A 19,838-nucleotide genomic window follows, 5' to 3' on the forward strand; every position below is an offset into this window, starting at 1 on the left:
AACATTTCAAAGAGCGTTGTGGTTTTTCAGTGAAAAGTGTGTTTTCGGGTATGTCGCGACAAGTTTGAAAATTTGTAACTTCTTCGATTTTTATCGTATGAAGTCCATTCCGGCGGCATTCTCTCGGAAATTTAGTTATCTTTGATTCTTCGTCACACGTGCACGTTCAGATTTTGAGCCGAAGATAGAGTTTAATCGCGTTTTTTGAACGGTACTCGCGAAATTCTGCACAGTCGCACCAGATGAACCGACGTTTCTCGTCATTCAAACGCGCGTAATTTCTTCACCGCTTATCGGATTGAGACGATTCTCGCGGCTACGAGTCAGAAATTTGGTCATCTTCACAATGATGTTGGTTTCATTTCGGAATTTTGCACCGAGTCACATTTCCCCGAAAACGAGCAAAAAAAGAGATACGTCGGGGGCATTTTTGACATTTCACCACTGACTATATAAACCATTTTCCCTCATTTTCTCTCATAACTTCAATTTCATCCAAAAGATAAAAAACACTTCTCTCAATTCTCTTGAAACATAACCACCAAATTACTTAAAATCTCCAACAATCTTCATCAAGTCTCAAGAACACATCAAGATCAAGACAAGGATGAAGATCTTATTCCCTCATTGATCATCAATTGAAGTTCGAAGATCTCTCTCTCCACACTCTTGCGCGCCTCACTCCCTCCATAGATCTCTCGGATTCACGTTCGTGTTCGTGTCGTGTTCGTGTTCATCCGATCTTGATCTTTTCGTTTGATCCGGTAAATTCACTATAAATCTTGTTAGATCATTGATTTTGTTGCTTAATCCGAATTAATATAATAATTGATGATGATGTTTGATTGTCGATGGATGATTTTCAATAATTGATGATAATAGTCGCTTGTTGTTTGATTGATTCATGTCGATCTTGCTAAATTGATTCAAATGTGAAACTTAAATGTGGTGTGTATTAATAATTGTTGATGTTGCTCTTGAATTCAAAATTAGCACATAACATGTTTGTTGAATTGAGTGTGAGAGGTGATTTTGACTATAATTGGTAGTATATTGAGTGGTGTTATTGTGGTTGCTAATTGATGATGCTAAATCATGGTTTTATGTTGATTTTGTGACTTTATAATATCATTTCAATATGTGAATTGTTGCTGGAAGTTTATGGTGTCTTGATGTGGATTTAGAACCTCAAAAAAGTCATAAAAATATGGTTATATCATATGAACACATAGTTGCTGGAAAATTTTGGTGATGTTTTGGTGTTGATTTGTTGACATTTCTAGTGTCATTTTAATGTTATAATGTTGCTGGGAATTTAATGGAGTTTTCATGTTGTTTTGACACTTTAAAAATGCATAAAAACAATGATAACACAAGAGTTTAAGTGCTGGAAATTTTGGTTGTGAATTGTTGATACTTGACATGAAAATTGATTGAAAAATGTGATAAAAATAGTAGTTTAAAACTTGTCTCATGAATGTACATAATTTTGATTTGTTGCTAGTTTGTAAATGCTATTTGAACATATTTCATAAAAATAAATGGATTAAAGTGGATCTATACTTGTGGATTTACCATTTGGAAACCATGTTTTATGCCATAATTTCACTTGTAAACATATGCCATTTTGTGCTAATTGTTGTGAAGTTTTCTCTTGAGCTTAGGTGTGATTTGTGGTGAGTTTTGGGACTGTTTTACTATCATTATTATGCAGAATTTTCCATGGTCCCATTGCACTACATTCCCTTTCTTTTGACTCATGAAGATTGGTATTTTGTTGCATATTTGACATGAAACTTGTTGCATTTGATGGTTGTTAGATTCTAAGTGTTTACATGACATTTTTGGATGCTAATAAATGATGTTTAAGCTCCTGCTTTTTTCTATTTCGTGTTTTGGTCGCGTTTGGCTCAGTTTTTCTATTTACGCGCGTCGTGTCGACTTTGTGTCATTTGGCCATATCTTTTGATCTACAATGAGTTTTTGAGCATGTGAATAATGTTTTTCATATGTAATAATGTTTTCGGAGCCGTTTGTACAATTTATTTTCGGTTTCGGCTGACTATTTTTTACCGTTTTTGCTACTGCCCCTGTTTCGAAAGCCGTGCTTCCAGGCCGATTTTGTAAATTCTGATTGCATATTTGACTTCTTTAGCATGTTTTAATCTTGCAATAAAATTTTGGCTTAATTCTGACGAGTTTAGTTTTCACTGTTTTTACCCAGTTTCGCTGTTTCGATGTACCGTTGTGCATGTAAATACTTGTTTTGGCTTCCGTAGTTTTGGTGCACAAATTCCATATGATTTTGAATGCTATTCCATGTTGATGTCTTGTTTGCTTTCGCTATGTGTTCACTTTCTATTCTGTTATCCATTTTCAGTTTAGCTTATAATTCAATAACGCAATTCCGATTGCGGTGTCTTGTTATCTCTAACGTGGGTGCTAGTATGCAAGGTATTCCGAAGGCAACTCTCGATCGACGCTTATTCTCTCGTGTTCCGCTTTACTTGCGGGACACGATATTATCTCTTCCCAATTCGCGTTCTCGACCATGAGACGCGTGTTAGAACAAGATTTGTTCTGATCAATTATCTTAGTTTTGATGATAACAATAATATGAATTTTGCTTAAGATAATATGGTACTCTAATCCAATGCAATCTCCTTTTCAGGAAATATATAAAGAGTATGCATAATTCAGCGCTCAGAAGCTTTGACTCAGAAGGTTCAGCATGCAACATCAGAACATGGTCTGGCAAGACATCAGAAGATGGTCGAAGCAGAATCAGAACATGGATCTATGGAAGCATCAGAAGAACATGAGATCAAAAGCACTGAAGTTCTGATGGTATCACGCTCAGAAGCACTTCAAGGTCAGAAGATCAGAAGATGCTATGCACCAAGCTGTTTGACTCTGATGATAATCAAACGTTGTATTCACAAACATCAGATCAGAAGAAAGTACAAGTGGCAGGCTACGCTGACTGACAAAAGGAACGTTAGAAGCTATTAAAGGCAACGTCAGTAGACACAGCGTGAACAAGGCTCGAGGTAGTTGACAAAAGCGTATAACATTAAATGCGATGCTGTACGGAACACGCAAAGCATTAAATGCACTCAACGGTCATCTTCTCAAACGCCTATATATATGAAGTTCTGATGAGAAGCAAGGTTAACCCAACTCTGAACAAAATTATTCTGAAAGACTTGCTGAAACTCTGTTCAAATCAAAACTCAGAATCTTCATCTTCATCAAAGCTCACTACATTGCTGTTGTAATATATTAGTGAGATTAAGCTTAAACGTTAAGAGAAATATCACAGTTTGTGATTATAGCTTTTAAGAAGCATTTGTAATACTCTTAGAAAGATTACATTAAGTTGTAAGTGACTAGAGTGATCGTGTTGATCAGAATACTCTAGGAAGTCTTAGCTTGTGTCTAAGCAGTTGTAATTAGAGTGATCACGTGGTGGTCAGGATACTCTAAGAAAGTCTTAGCTTGTGTCTAAGCAGTTGTTCCTGGAGTGATCAGGTTGTGATCAGGATACTCTAGAAGACTTAGTTGCGGACTAAGTGGAAAACCATTGTAATCCGTGCGATTAGTGGATTAAATCCTCAGTTGAGGTAAATCATCTCTGCGGGGGTGGACTGGAGTAGTTTAGTTAACAACGAACCAGGATAAAAATAACTGTGCAATTTATTTTTATCTGTCAAGTTTTTAAAGCTACACTTATTCAAACCCCCCCTTTCTAAGTGTTTTTCTATCCTTCAATTGGCATCAGAGCGCCGGTTCTAAGGTGCAAGCACTTAACCGTGTTTAGAAAAGATTCAGGAAGAGAAAAACGCTTCATTAAAAGATGGTTGGTGAATCTCAAGCAAATCCAACTCCATCTACATCTGGCTCTGCTGAGCAACACAATGGAAACAATGGTTATACTAGACCACCAGTATTTGATGGTGAAAACTTTGAATACTGGAAAGATAAACTGGAAAGTTACTTTCTTGGTCTAGATGGTGATCTATGGGATCTTCTGATGGATGGTTACAAACATCCAGTAAATGCCAGAGGCGTAAAGCTGACAAGGCAAGAAATGAATGATGATCAGAAAAAGCTTTTCAGGAATCATCATAAATGCAGAACTGTTTTGCTGAATGTTATCTCTCATGCTGAGTATGAGAAGATATCTAACAGGGAAACGGCCTATGACATATATGAGTCCTTGAAAATGACTCATGAAGGAAATGCTCAAGTCAAGGAGACCAAAGCTCTTGCACTAATCCAGAAGTATGAAGCCTTCAAGATGGAGGATGATGAAGACATTGAAAAGATGTTTTCAAGATTTCAAACTTTGACTGCTGGATTGAGAGTTCTTGACAAAGGCTACACCAAGGCTGATCATGTAAAGAAGATCATCAGAAGTTTGCCCAGAAGATGGGGCCCAATGGTGACTGCATTCAAGATTGCAAAGAATCTGAATGAAGTTTCTTTGGAAGAGCTTATCAGTGCCTTGAGAAGCCATGAAATTGAGCTGGACGCAAATGAGCCTCAAAAGAAAGGTAAGTCTATTGCATTAAAATCTAATATCAAGAAATGCACTAACGCTTTTCAGGCTAGAGAAGAAGATCCTGAAGAATCAGAATCTGAAGAAGAAGATGAACTGTCCTTGATCTCCAGAAGGCTAAATCAACTCTGGAAGACCAAGCAAAGGAAGTTCAGAGGCTTCAGAAGTTCAAAGAAATTTGAACGTGGAGAATCTTCTGACGACAGAAGATCTGACAAGAAGAAGGCTGTCTGCTATGAGTGCAATGAGCCTGGACATTACAAGAATGAGTGTCCGAAACTTCAGAAGGAAAATCCCAAAAAGAAGTTTCATAAGAAGAAAGGTCTTATGGCAACCTGGGATGAATCAGAAGATGATTCAGACTCTGAAGATGAGCAGGCTAACTGTGCGCTGATGGCGACAGAAGATGACGGATCAGAATCTGCATCAGAATCAGATTCTGAAGAGGTATTTTCTGAACTATCTAGAAAAGAGTTAGTTTCCAGTCTAACAGAACTTCTGGAACTCAAAGCTCATCTTAGTATCAAATACAAAAAGCTGAAGAAGCAATTTGAATTTGAAACTAAGAAGCTGGAATTGGAAAATTCTGAACTGAAGGAAAAAGTTTTAAATTTATCCAAAAACAGTGGATCTCCTTCTGAAACAGAAAAAGCCATTCCTAGCATGAATCATATTCTGAAAGAATATGACTTGAGTTTCAGAAATTTTTTATCTAGAAGCATAGGCAGAAGTCAACTTGCTTCTATGATATATGCTGTGTCTGGAAATAATAGAGTAGGCATTGGTTATGAGGGTGAAACCCCATACAAACTTGAACCTGTTGATAAGATGAAAATCACATACAAGCCATTGTATGATGAGTTCAAGTATGGCCACTCACATGATATTAGGCACACATCACATGCACAGAAGTTTAACACTGTCACACACACTAAGAAGCATGTGACACAACCTAGGAAATATCATGAAACTCACATTAAGAATTGTCATGCTATTTCTCCTATTGCTTACAATGTTAAACCCAAGTTCAATCAGAACTTGAGAAAATCTAACAAAAAAGGACCCAAGAAAATGTGGGTACCTAAGGATAAGATCATTCCTATTGCAGATATCCTTGGCTGCAAAAAGGACAAAGCACAACATGTCATGGTACCTGGACTCTGGATGCTCACGACACATGACAGGAAGAAGGTCTATGTTCCAAGACCTGGTGCTTAAGTCTGGAGGAGAAGTCAAGTTTGGAGGAGATCAGAAGGGCAAGATAATTGGCTCTGGAACTATAAAGTCTGGTAACTATCCTTCCATTTCAAATGTACTTCTTGTAGAAGGATTATCACATAACCTCTTATCTATCAGTCAATTGAGTGACAATGGTTATGATATAGTCTTTAATCAAAAGTCTTGCAAGGCTGTAAATCAGAAGGATGGCTCAATCCTATTTACTGGCAAGAGGAAGAACAACATTTATAAGACAGATCTGCAAGATCTTATGAGTCAGAAGGTGACTTGTCTTATGTCTGTTTCTGAAGAACAGTGGGTCTGGCACAAAAGATTAGGTCATGCTAGTTTGAGAAAGATTTCTCAGATTAACAAACTGGATCTGGTCAGAGGACTCCCTAATCTGAAATTCAAATCAGATGCTCTTTGTGAAGCATGTCAGAAGGGCAAGTTCTCCAAACCTGCATTCAAGTCCAAGAATGTTGTTTCTACCTCAAGGCCATTAGAACTCTTGCACATTGATCTGTTTGGCCCTGTCAAAACAGCATCTATCAGAGGGAAGAAATATGGATTAGTCATCGTTGATGATTATAGCCGCTGGACATGGGTAAAATTCTTGAAACACAAGGATGAGACTCATTCAGTGTTCTTTGATTTCTGCATTCAGATTCAATCTGAAAAAGAGTGTAAAATCATAAAGGTTAGAAGTGATCATGGTGGTGAATTTGAGAATAGATCCTTTGAAGAATTCTTCAAAGAAAATGGTATTGCCCATGATTTCTCTTGTCCTAGAACTCCACAGCAAAATGGAGTTGTAGAACGAAAGAATAGGACTCTGCAAGAAATGGCCAGAACCATGATCAATGAAACCAATATGGCTAAGCATTTTTGGGCAGAAGCAATAAACACTGCATGCTATATTCAGAATAGAATCTCTATCAGACCTATTCTAAATAAGACTCCTTATGAATTGTGGAAGAATAGAAAGCCCAACATTTCATATTTCCATCCTTTTGGATGTGTATGCTTTATTCTGAACACTAAAGATCATCTTGGTAAGTTTGATTCCAAAGCACAAAAATGTTTCCTTCTTGGATACTCTGAACGCTCAAAAGGCTACAGAGTATACAATACTGAAACATTGATTGTAGAAGAATCAATCAATATCAGGTTTGATGATAAGCTTGGTTCTGAAAAACCGAAGCAGTTTGATAATTTTGCAGATTGTGATATTGATATATCAGAAGTTGCTGAGCCAAGAAGCAACGCATCAGAAGCAGAGCTTCTCAGAAGCAAAGAATCTGAAGATCAAGTATCAGCTTCTCTGGAGGATCTAAGCATTTCTGAAGAACCGTCTTTCAGAAGATCATCCAGACTCATCTCTGGTCATTCAGAAGATGTCATTCTTGGAAAGAAGGATGATCCAATCAGAACAAGAGCATTCCTTAAGAACAATGCAGATTGTCAATTAGGTCTTGTATCTTTGATCGAGCCAACTTCTGTTGATCATGCTCTAGAAGATCCAGACTGGATAATTGCTATGCAAGAAGAACTGAATCAGTTTACAAGGAATGATGTTTGGGATCTTGTTCCTAGACCAGATGGATTCAATATAATTGGTACAAAGTGGGTCTTCAGAAACAAGCTCAGTGAGAAAGGTGAAGTGGTAAGGAACAAAGCCAGACTGGTGGCTCAGGGTTATAGTCAGCAAGAAGGGATTGACTATACAGAAACCTTTGCACCAGTGGCCAGGTTAGAATCTATTCGTCTATTAATTTCATTTGCCACTCAACATAACATCACTCTCTATCAGATGGATGTTAAGAGTGCCTTCTTAAATGGTTATATAGATGAAGAAGTTTATGTCCATCAACCTCCTGGTTTTGAAGACTCTATGTCTCCTAATCATGTTTTTAAACTTAAGAAATCATTGTATGGATTGAAACAGGCTCCCAGAGCTTGGTATGAACGTTTAAGTTCTTTCCTTCTGGATAATGGTTTCACTAGAGGAAAAGTGGACACTACTCTCTTTTGTAAAACCTTTAAAAGGGATATTTTAATTTGTCAAATATATGTAGATGATATTATTTTTGGAACATCTAATGCTACACTTGGAAAGGAGTTTGCTGAGTCTATGCAGGCTGAGTTTGAAATGAGCATGATGGGAGAACTCAAGTATTTCCTTGGAATACAAATAAATCAAACATCAGAAGGAACGTATGTTCACCAAACCAAGTATGTGAAGGAACTTCCGAAGAAGTTTAATCTTCTAGACTGCAAAGAAGCCAAAACTCCTATGCATCCAACATGCATCCTAGGTAAGGATGAGGTAAGTAAGAAGGTAGATCAGAAGTTATACAGAGGTATGATTGGATCTCTTCTATATCTGACTGCTTCTAGACCTGACATTCTGTTCAGTGTTTGTTTGTGTGCTAGATTCCAATCAGATCCTAGAGAATCTCATTTAACTGCTGTTAAGAGAATTCTAAGGTATCTGAAAGGTACTACTAATGTTGGCTTAGTTTACAGAAAATCTAAAGAATACAACTTAGTAGGATTCTGCGATGCTGACTATGCTGGAGACAGAATTGAAAGAAAAAGTACTTCAGGAAGTTGCCAATTTCTTGGAAGTCATTTGATCTCCTGGTATAGCAAGAAGCAAGCAACTATTGCTCTATCAACGACAGAAGCAGAATATGTCGCTGCTGCTGGTTGCAGTACACAGATGCTCTGGATGAAGAGTCAGCTGGAAGATTATCAGATATTTGAGAGTAACATTCCTATATTCTGTGATAATACTTCTGCCATATGTTTATCTAAGAATCCTATTCTTCATTCAAAAGCTAAACATATCGAGATTAAACATCATTTCATAAGGGACTATGTTCAGAAGGGCGTTATTTCTTTAAACTTTGTTGATACAGACCATCAATGGGCTGATATTTTTACAAAACCCCTGGCTGAAGATAGGTTTAAGTTCATTCTGAAGAACATCAGTATGGATTTATGCCCAGAATGAGAAGATGAGAAGTTCTTATGTATGAGTATCTTCTGAAATGAAAGTGGATTTTTTTTAATCAGAAGTTCTGATTAAAATCAATTAGAAATTATGATTCAGTTATTACTAACGTTTCATTGTCTAAGTTGATTCAGAACCTCTTTTAAAGCAAAACAGCTGTAACGTTTTATCTCGAAATGGTAAACCTGTCTTTACTGTTCATGGATAAGCGCGCGTGCAGTTGAAGGGACGCCGACCATAGGTAACTGTGCAAGTCACCTCATTTGTCTTTATTATCTCTCCTCATGTCACGTAACATTAAATGCTTTTCATCATTTACTCTCTTTCAGTTTTCTTTTTATATTCTTCAAACGTTTCTCCTTCCCTCTTACATTTTCTCTATTGTACTTTTTCATTTTTTTTGTCTATTTAAAATCCTCCGTTCCTTTGCATTCCTCATCAAGTTTTTTTCTCTCTCTCTCTTCTATTTCTTTTCTTGCTCAAACAAAGTTTTTTTTCTTTTTAAAAAAAAAAAAATTCTTTGTTCAAACCTAGCGTTCATCATGAATCCTTTCAACTCAATGAGAACGGATGGAAGGGTTACTCAGTTACCGGATGTGAAGCATATCTTGGGATGGCTCTCCAAGTCTCTTTCAAGACAGATCTCTTCTTCAATGCTGTTATCAACATTTATCCAAAGGAAGAAGACCTTCTTGAGTCACTGGAGCCCGTTTGCAACATTAGCTCCCTGTCTGTGAACTGTCCCTCACTTCCTCCCTGGTCTCTTGAATCTCTTCTACAGTGGAGATTCTAGTCTGAAAAGACAAGAAGACCCCAGGGATTCTTGATGGGTTGACACAGATTGTGTCTTGCTAGGGTTTTGTTTTTAATTTTTGTAGTCATTTCCTCTTGGGATGACTTTTTATGTATTTGCTAGGAATGTTTCTCATCTTGTTAAACATAAGAACCTTTGTAAAATCTCTTGATTATCAATGAAAAGTTTCTTTGTTTTTTACATTCCAGTGTTTTATTTGTCGTTTTATACATCTGAATCTTTTAGAATATTCTTTTTGATGTTATGACAAAAAGGGGGAGAAGATAAATGATAAATTTTGATTAATCTATCAGTTGCTGGGTAAAACTCCCACACATTTACTAACAAGAACTGCAAGTTCTATATGGTTTAAGTGTTTTGCAGGTATAAAGAAGTGAAGAAAATCTTCAAAGCAAACACAAGAAGCAAAACCATAAGAAGCGTTATTCTGTAGAAAGAATAAGCTTATGGAAACTGAAGCAAGCTGAGTGCTGTCAAGCTTCAGAATCAGAAGCACTGAGAATAGAATTTGATCCAAAATTTTTCTATTTGCTTTGACAAAATTCTATTTGCTCTGATACATTTTATGTTCTGACTCGTTCATGCTGACTTTTGTCGTTTAGTTTTTGTTCTGTAACATTTCAGGATGTAGAGATGCTCTGATGATGCTCTGGTACATTCAACAATGTTCTGATACAAATCTAGCATGAAGTGATGTTGGAAGAAATTCAAAGCTCTGAAGCTATCCGAGGGAAGCAGAAATCAGAAGCTGTGAATGTTCTAAAGATCCAAAAAACTCAAGTTCTGAAGTTGTCCTAAATGGAAGCAGAAATCAGAAGCTGTGAATGTTCTGAAGATCAAAGAAATTCAAGTTCTGAAGCTGTCCTAGATGGAAGCAGGAATCAGAAGCTGGGAATGTTCTGAAGATCAAAGAAATTCAAGTTCTGAAGCTGTCCTGAATGGAAGCAGGAATCAGAAGCTGTGAGTGTTCTAGGGATCTAAAGAAATTCAAGTTCTGAAGCTGTCCAATGGAAGCAGAAGTCAGAAGCTATGAATTCTCTGAAGACAGAAGCTTATGTGATCGTCTCTACCGAAATAATCAGGGAAGTCTTTTATTAAAGTTCTTCGAGTATTTATTTCAGGGGGAGATTATTTATCTCAGGGGGAGATTGTTAATCTCAGGGGGAGACATATTCACATGCTTATGCTATAGCTGTGTAATTTGTCTTTTGCCGTCTGTTCTTTCTGATCGCAAATTCATATCATTTATATATGTTTTTGTCATCATCAAAAAGGGGGAGATTGTTAGAACAAGATTTGTTCTGATCAATTATCTTAGTTTTGATGATAACAATAATATGAATTTTGCTTAAGATAATATGGTACTCTAATCCAATGCAATCTCCTTTTCAGGAAATATATAAAGAGTATGCATAATTCAGCGCTCAGAAGCTTTGACTCAGAAGGTTCAGCATGCAACATCAGAACATGGTCTGGCAAGACATCAGAAGATGGTCGAAGCAGAATCAGAACATGGATCTATGGAAGCATCAGAAGAACATGAGATCAAAAGCACTGAAGTTCTGATGGTATCACGCTCAGAAGCACTTCAAGGTCAGAAGATCAGAAGATGCTATGCACCAAGCTGTTTGACTCTGATGATAATTAAACGTTGTATTCACAAACATCAGATCAGAAGAAAGTACAAGTGGCAGGCTACGCTGACTGACAAAAGGAACGTTAGAAGCTATTAAAGGCAACGTCAGTAGACACAGCGTGAACAAGGCTCGAGGTAGTTGACAAAAGCGTATAACATTAAATGCGATGCTGTACGGAACACGCAAAGCATTAAATGCACTCAACGGTCATCTTCTCAAACGCCTATATATATGAAGTTCTGATGAGAAGCAAGGTTAACCCAACTCTGAACAAAATTATTCTGAAAGACTTGCTGAAACTCTGTTCAAATCAAAACTCAGAATCTTCATCTTCATCAAAGCTCACTACATTGCTGTTGTAATATATTAGTGAGATTAAGCTTAAACGTTAAGAGAAATATCACAGTTTGTGATTATAGCTTTTAAGAAGCATTTGTAATACTCTTAGAAAGATTACATTAAGTTGTAAGTGACTAGAGTGATCGTGTTGATCAGAATACTCTAGGAAGTCTTAGCTTGTGTCTAAGCAGTTGTAATTAGAGTGATCACGTGGTGGTCAGGATACTCTAAGAAAGTCTTAGCTTGTGTCTAAGCAGTTGTTCCTGGAGTGATCAGGTTGTGATCAGGATACTCTAGAAGACTTAGTTGCGGACTAAGTGGAAAACCATTGTAATCCGTGCGATTAGTGGATTAAATCCTCAGTTGAGGTAAATCATCTCTGCGGGGGTGGACTGGAGTAGTTTAGTTAACAACGAACCAGGATAAAAATAACTGTGCAATTTATTTTTATCTGTCAAGTTTTTAAAGCTACACTTATTCAAACCCCCCCTTTCTAAGTGTTTTTCTATCCTTCAACGCGCACGTCACTTTTATATCTATATTGTTTGGATTTCATGTTCCCTTGCAGGTGTATAGTACGTTTGTGCTCGACGCACATGTCGGCGCGTGATTTATTTTCACGGCGCCGATTCTTGTTGACTATGAGTCTAATCGGTGTGCTAATTGTCTGCCTATGGCTTTTTGCTAGCTCGCTCGCGGGATCTCTGGTTTTCTTTATTACTATCTGCAGCAATTCACGGATCATAATCCGTTTGTAATTGATCTCGTTTCATTTTATTTTCTTCCCGCATTTTATTGCTTTCATTCATCCTTTGATATGAGAAGTAGGACTTAGGCATTCATCTGGCCAAGTCCTCGAAAGAGGCTCTATTTTTGTTGGTGTGTTTATATTTGTGCTTTGCGGCAGGGAGTCACAGTGTAATAAGACCTTTAAAGGCACTCCGTTAAGTCCTCATGGAAGGCATGCAAAAAGGGTTAGCAATCAACCCCCGCCCAGTCTCATCGAGTCCATTCAGTAAGCGCACGCTACACGTTGCTTGCTTCTGAACTAGCACAAGATCCTGTTATCGAGTATGTCAGGTAAAGGATTCATGCAATCGAACCCCCGCATTTCCTATAGCTCACGTTGACCGACGTTGATGCTCGGTGTACGCACGCACCGTTTTCCTTTTAGATCTGTGACGGCTTGGTTGCTGAGAGGGATTCGCTCCTCTTGTCTATGGCCCGATCACTTTGCGGTCTAATGCTTGGTTGACTCGGGTGATCCGCTTCCCTTGGCTATGAGGGACCGCTTTTCTACTACTTGGCCTGCGCCAGTATGTGTTTGCTTTACAAGCGAGACTCGTTTGTGGGATACTTTTGTTTGCATTTGCCTTTCCCCATAGGTTGCTAGCTTAGTATAGTCTTTCACCCTTTGTATGATAACATAGATAGCAAGCTTTCCCCCTTAGCTTAGGTTTTTGTCATGCATTCTTTAAAACACAAACCACACTCTTTGATTTTCTTTTCTTAAGAGCTTGTTATTTCCGCTCCATTTCCAGCATAAGTCTCCAAAGGTCGAGCAGCGGAGTGCGAATGTAACTCGTTCACCTAAAAAACACAAAACAAACATAAATTAGTTAGCCGAGCTACGGTACCTCTGATTCCTCAAAAAGGATACGTAGGCAGCGGGGTAGGGCCCGTGCGAGTACAACTCTTTATTTTCCCTACGTTTTGCATGCATACTAGTTCAGTTTAGGCGTAGATTTGTTACACACCCATAGTTTTAGACACAAGCGTGGATACCATCGAGTACGATGGGCGCGATGGGTGCTAACACCTTCCCCTCGTGTAACCGACTCCCTTACCCTCTTCTCTGGTCGTGAGACCGTTGTTTTGTTTCGTGGTTTGTTGGCATTCCCTTCCTTTTCAGGATAAATATGTTAGTGGCGAATCTGTTGATTTTCGCGGTAGCGACTCTGCTGGGGACGTCTCGACCTATTGCGGGTCTGGACTTAGCGAGTCGATCCTAGCGCTTGTGTGTTTATCTTTGGGTGTTTTATTGCTTTGCATATTTGCCTGTTTGCATTGCATTCTATCTGCGCTTTTACTTTTCTGCATCATATTTTGGACTATCTGATTTTCTATCTGTTAGGTGGATTTTCTACTTATGGATGTATTGGACTAATCTTGACAATTGGAATAGTCCAAAACAAAATATGTTGACGTGAGGTTCCACAAGTTAAAGAGTTGTTGGCATCATACAAATATTGTGTGAATTTAAATCATAAATCATTAAATGTGAGTTAAGATGCGTGTCTAGTTGGTGTAGGTTGTAGAATGCAGCAACAAACAATCATTAAAATGTTTTTATAATTGTGATAGTTTTTTAAAATCACGTTTATAAATAATAATGATATTCTAAATAGGAATGCCAACTTGCCTTAATTAACGGGGATCCACGTGGGAATTTTCCGTTGGGGGCCCAAAGATGGAGAATTTTCTCCCCGCGGGGACGGGGAACAAAGTCTTCCCGAATACACTTCGGAGATGGGGATGACGTAAATATCCCCTTCCCCGTGGAGTCTCCGCCCCATCTAAAATAGCATAATGTCCTTAATTTATTTATAATTTTAAATTATTATGTATGTTTATTTGTTAGTTCATATAATTAATCTTATACACAAATTTAAAATATATATGTATTGTTAGTACAAGAGTAAGATCTAAATGATTATTTAAAAAAAATTAATTTGGTGATCATGACACTCAATATTATAGATTAAATATTGTTAAAATAATATATTTATCATAAATGAAGAATTTTTTAATTTCTTGTGGTTCGTTTTTGAAGATTTTACCATTAATTTGGTTAAAAATAATAAATAAAAAAAATCATATTTATGGATCTCCGCATGAACCTTGGAGATCCGTGGAGACCCGTGAGGATCCGCGAGGACGGGGATGAGGGACAAAATCTCCTTGTAGCGGGGATCTGAAGCAGAGATGGAGAATAGATTCGAGGATGTGAATTGTGATGGGAATGTATTCCCCGCCTCCACCCTATTGACATCCCTAATTCTAATAGTGAATAATAATCAAATGGAATCAAATCAGCTTAAAAAAAATATTGGAATCAAATCAACTTACCAAAAAAAAATTGGAATCAAATAAAATTGGTTAATGATGATAAACTGAATTAAGTTGAATGACCGTAAATTGTGTTGAATTTTCCTCAGAATTTAAAAATCAAAAAATAATAATCATATTTTTTTCCTATATAAGTAATTACGGGTCAATCAAAATATTCACATAGCTATCATCACTTACTAAAGGCTTTCACTTGAGTTTTTCTCTCCCAAATTTCCATATACATATGCAATCCTAATATATTTCTTAAAAAGTTTAATTTCGAATCAACTCAAATATTCTCTACAAAGAATTTCATTCATTCAGTTGAAAGAGAATGGCAAAAAAGTACGAAGGAGTTGCTATAGGAATTGACCTAGGCACTACTTACTCATGTGTTGGAGTGTGGCAAGAACAAAACAACCGTGTTGAAATCATACACAATGATCAAGGAAACAAAACAACACCTTCTTGTGTTGCTTTTACCAACACTCATAGATTGATTGGTGAGGCTGCTAAAAATCAAGCTTCCTCCAACCCAACCAACACTGTCTTTGGTAATTCATTTATTATTCTGCTCCACCATTGTTTACTTTTTAGTTATTAGGGTTTAGTATATTTTGCATATTCTTCTTTTTTTTTTTTTTTTTATATTAGGGATAAATATATTTTCTATTAGGGTTAAATATATTTGCTATTATTTTTTGTTACTTATTCTGTACTTTTTTGCATTAAACAACAAACTATACAATACCGTTTTAATTTTTTCAGATGCAAAGAGGTTAATCGGAAGAAAATATAGTGATTCTGTTATTCAGAATGATATTCTACTGTGGCCCTTTAAGATAATTGCCGGGGATAATGACAAACCAATGATCCTTGTGAACTATCAGGGTAAGGAAAAACAACTTGTTGCTGAGGAAATATCAGCCATGATTCTCACACAGATGCGAGAGATTGCGGGAGCATTTTTGGAATCACCTGTTAAGAATGCAGTGATTACGGTACCTGCTTATTTTAATGATTCACAGCGAAGAGCCACCAAAGATGCTGGTGATATTGCTGGTCTCAATGTAATAAGGATAATCAATGAGCCAACTGCTGCGGCTCTTGCATATGGACTTCAAAAGAGAGCTAATTGTGTTGCAGAGAGAACTATTTTCACCTTTGATCTTGGTGGTGGAACTTTTGATGTGTCTCTCCTTAAGATTAAGAATAATTCCTTTGAGGTCAAGGCGACTGCTGGTGACACTCACCTCGGAGGAGAGGACTTTGATAATCGAATGGTGAATCACTTTGTGAAGGAGTTTAAGAGGAAGAACAAAGTTGACATTAGTGGGAACTCAAAAGCCTTGAGGAGATTGAGAACTGCGTGCGAGAGGGCCAAAAGAACACTTTCGTACGATACTGATGCAACAATTGACATAGATGCTATATGTGAAGGTATTGACTTCTGTTCATCAATCACTCGGGCCAAGTTTGAGCAACTGAATATGGACCTCTTTGAAAAATGTATGGAGACAGTTGAAAGTTGTCTTGCTGATGCTAAGATGGACAAGAGTAGTGTTGATGACATTGTCCTTGTTGGTGGCTCTTCTAGGATTCCCAAAGTGAAGCAACTATTGCAGGACTTTTTCAATGGGAAGGAATTATGCAAGAGCATCAACCCTGATGAGGCTGTTGCTTATGGTGCAGCTGTCCAAGCTGCTTTGCTGAGTGAAGGTTTAAAGAATGTTCCAAACTTGGGTTTGCAAGATGTTACACCTTTGTCTCTTGGTACAAAAGTAAAAGGAAATATCATGAATGTAGTGATTCCAAAGAATTCTAGCATTCCTGTAAAGAGGAAACGCGTATACTACACATGTAAAGATGACCAAGCCAGTGTCACAGTCGATGTTTACGAGGGTGAGAGAGTGGTTGCAAATGAGAACAACTTGCTTGGTTTGTTTTATCTTTCAGTCCGCCATGCACCTAGTGGCCTTCCTATTCAAGTATGCTTTGATATAGACGGCGATGGTATATTAACCGTGTCTGCAGAGGAAGAAACGAGTGGCAATAAGAAAGATATTACAATAACAAATGAAAATGGAAGATTATCAAGGGAAGAAATTGAGAGAATGATCCAGGAAGCTGAGAATTTCAAGGATCAAGATATGAAGTTCAAGAAGAAAGTTAAAGTAATCAATGCTTTGGATGACTATCTTTATAAAGTGGGGAAAATATTGAAGGATAAAAGTGTTACTTCCTTGCTGACATCTGTCGACAAAGTTTTGATCGATTCTGTAATGATAAAGGCCAAAGGTTTGATTGATGGCAGCAAGCAGCAGGAAGATACTTATATTTTTGTGGACATTTTGAAGGAACTTGAGAATGTCTTTGAACCTGCTATGAAGAAGATCAAGAAATGTTACTCATATGAGGAAATTGATTCTGATTCTAATTGATAACCTTTTACGTGTTTGTTTAGCAGTTTCTTTTAACTCTGATGACACTTAGATAAAAAAAACATGCTATATTTGGTACTCTATTTCTTTTTAATCTTGTTTGTTTGAGTGAGTAGGATTAAAGTTGTGATTTAACTATAAACGAAAATCTCTATTATGACATAACTAGTTTTGTAATTTTGATTTATGTGGCAAATTGAACTTTAAAACTGAGGCTTATTTATTATATGCTCCTATGTTCATAACAATTAGAGTCCATTTATTCTGTTGTTTATTTCATGTTTGATAAGCAATGCACCAAATAAAAGAGGCATTACTGTTTCTTTCTAAGTGATTGGAACAAATAATTGCAAGCTTTATAGTGTTTACTTGGTCTTAGTAGTTGGTAGGTTGAAAAGATAAAATATTAGGTGTGATAGGAATGTAGATTATCCAAGAAGTAAGATATTCAACCACTCTATTTCATCCATAGGTGATAGGCCATTTTCAAAACTCTGCTTATAATCTAAATCAGATAAATATGCCCTCAGATGTTGGGATTGAAGAATAGTTATCATGCAGGAACATTCACACGACAAATTGGAATTTGACAATGGTAGGGATTAAAAGACAATCCTGCAGCCATGTGATGAATTGGCTTGGGTTATACTGCAGTCGAAATGGTCATTTTCGACCATAAGGTTGAAGATGGTTATAACTTGCGCCACATTTAGTCTGAGTATGTTTGGAATTTTGGTCGAAATATAAATATCAACAGAAGTTGAGTCGAAGACAAGATATACTCAAGTTTTCGAACTTAGTAAAAATTGGACAATTTTTCAATTGCAAATAAATGCTTTTGTCGAAGCAAGGTGTAAATGAATAAGACTGTATAGTTAATGAAGAACACGTGTAAGCTTGTCAAAGGCGAAAGATGCATGGAAATGGAGTCGTGTCAAGCTTTGTTAAGTCAACCGTTGGTGACGTTAAATTCTAGTAACAGACAACTGATGTCGTATCGGATGTTATGACATTCACTTCAGTACATAATATTAAACGTAGCAGTAAGTAAACAATAACAGTAATAAAGAACACAGGGAATTGTTTACCCAGTTCGGTGTGTAACTACACCTACTCTGGGGGCTACCAAGCCAGGGAGGAAATCCACTATAAGAGGTATCAATTCAAGATTAAACCAACAGTTTACAACCCTCACTTAAAACCTGCCCAATACAATTTCAATCTAATTCTAAGACCTGAGTTCCTACTCACTCCCCCTCAATCACAATAGTGATATCAAGACAAATTTAACAAGTAAAAAGTGAAGACACACTTCAAACAAATCTTGATTATGCTTAAAAGCTTCAATCAAGAAACATAGCACTCTTGCTTAAAAGCTTTGAGTGACACACCAAGTAACAACTCGAAACACCCTACTCCAATACAATTATCAAAGTGAGAATTGCTTGACTCACAAGAAAACACTAAGAACAATAAAACCTAACGCACAGATCGCAACACACACTATTCTTCACGTAAAATCTCTGCCTCTAAAAGTAGGACTAGCAGTCTTCTTATAGACAGCTCCTGGGCCTTTTGCCTGACAAACATAAATTAGGGTTAACCAAGTTAACCTAATTTTCACAAATTTGGGTGCTAAAAATAGCCCATGGCTCGTTCTCTTACTGATATACATTCAGCACAATCGTTAGGTTCCTAAAATATAGCATGAGATAAAGTAGGAAACAAAACAGAAACATAACATCACTTGATGTTCAGGTAACGATGTCACAACATTCATCTTGACATCACTAAAATCTGTATTAGCTAAAATCACATCTCCTGCAGAAAACCACACATGCATGTCATGACATCAGTCAAGACATCTAAACTCAGAATTATGTTTTACCACAAAATGCAGCCAATCAAAAATATCTACATGACGGTTGTATTATAACTAGTGTATAAGCAATTCAGGTTTGTAGGTTTAGAGGTCCGCATTTTTACACAAATTTTGTATACTCTAAGTATTCAAGTATTAGCGAGAAACGGGGGATTGAAAACAATGTATGCATTTGATTCCCATATTTTCTTTTAATAGGAAAATTCAATAAAATGGAGTATAAGGGATACTCCACCCTAAGATACAAAGCGGGAACTCCTACATCCTAAAACAAAGGAGAGGTTTTATGTTCCAAATGTAGAAATTACAACAAACATCAAGATTATAAAAGGAGTTTAACCATGTCCAAGATCTAAAGACAATGGCCGACATACATTCGTCGAAATTGAAAAGCTCTTCTTTAAAGATTATAGCATTATTACGCATCAACCAATGAGTCCAAGCTGTTGCTAACCAAACAACGACGATTATTATCCTCTTCATCTTCCCGTTTACCTTCTCATTGAAGAAAAAGAAACGAGTAAAGTCCGCCAAAGACATCTCATCAATGTCACCTAACCATCTTTTTACTTTCTCCCAAATTCTGATCGAAACTGTGCATAGGCCGAATAGGTGCTCAGTGGATTCTTCCTCTCAGACACAAAAAACACACTGCAAAACACTCAAATCCGACAGAATTCCCCTTTTTCGGAGTTGATCTTTGGTAGACAATCTATTGATTATTAATCTCCAACCGAAAATAAGTATATTTGACAGAACAATTAATTCCCACAGAAACTTGCGTCCCATTTATAAATTCAGTTTCCTTTAATTTTC

The 19,838-nt window shown here is 37.0% G+C and overlaps 1 protein-coding gene across 1 annotated transcript; it reads left to right on the plus strand.

Annotated features, from left to right (window-relative positions):
- Positions 1–15,033: 15,033 nt before the first annotated feature.
- On the plus strand, positions 15,034–17,140 carry LOC131630026 (heat shock cognate 70 kDa protein-like). The gene is made up of 2 exons (XM_058900820.1): positions 15,034–15,253; positions 15,468–17,140. Exons 1-2 carry the CDS (start codon positions 15,034–15,036, stop codon positions 17,138–17,140), a joined length of 1,893 nt encoding a protein of 630 aa, XP_058756803.1.
- Positions 17,141–19,838: the final 2,698 nt, after the last annotated feature.

Source organism: Vicia villosa, unplaced genomic scaffold, assembly GCF_029867415.1.
Source record: "Vicia villosa cultivar HV-30 ecotype Madison, WI unplaced genomic scaffold, Vvil1.0 ctg.000637F_1_1, whole genome shotgun sequence".
Taxonomy (NCBI): domain Eukaryota; kingdom Viridiplantae; phylum Streptophyta; class Magnoliopsida; order Fabales; family Fabaceae; genus Vicia; species Vicia villosa.

What these genes read in the sequence shown, in the direction of transcription:
- LOC131630026 (XM_058900820.1), top strand. Translation starts at nt 15,034, where the DNA reads ATGGCAAAAAAGTACGAAGGAGTTGCTATAGGAATTGACCTAGGCACT. An exon ending in CCCAACCAACACTGTCTTTG is followed by an intron (nt 15,254 to 15,467) that starts GTAATTCATTTA and finishes TAATTTTTTCAG; the next exon opens with ATGCAAAGAGGTTAATCGGA.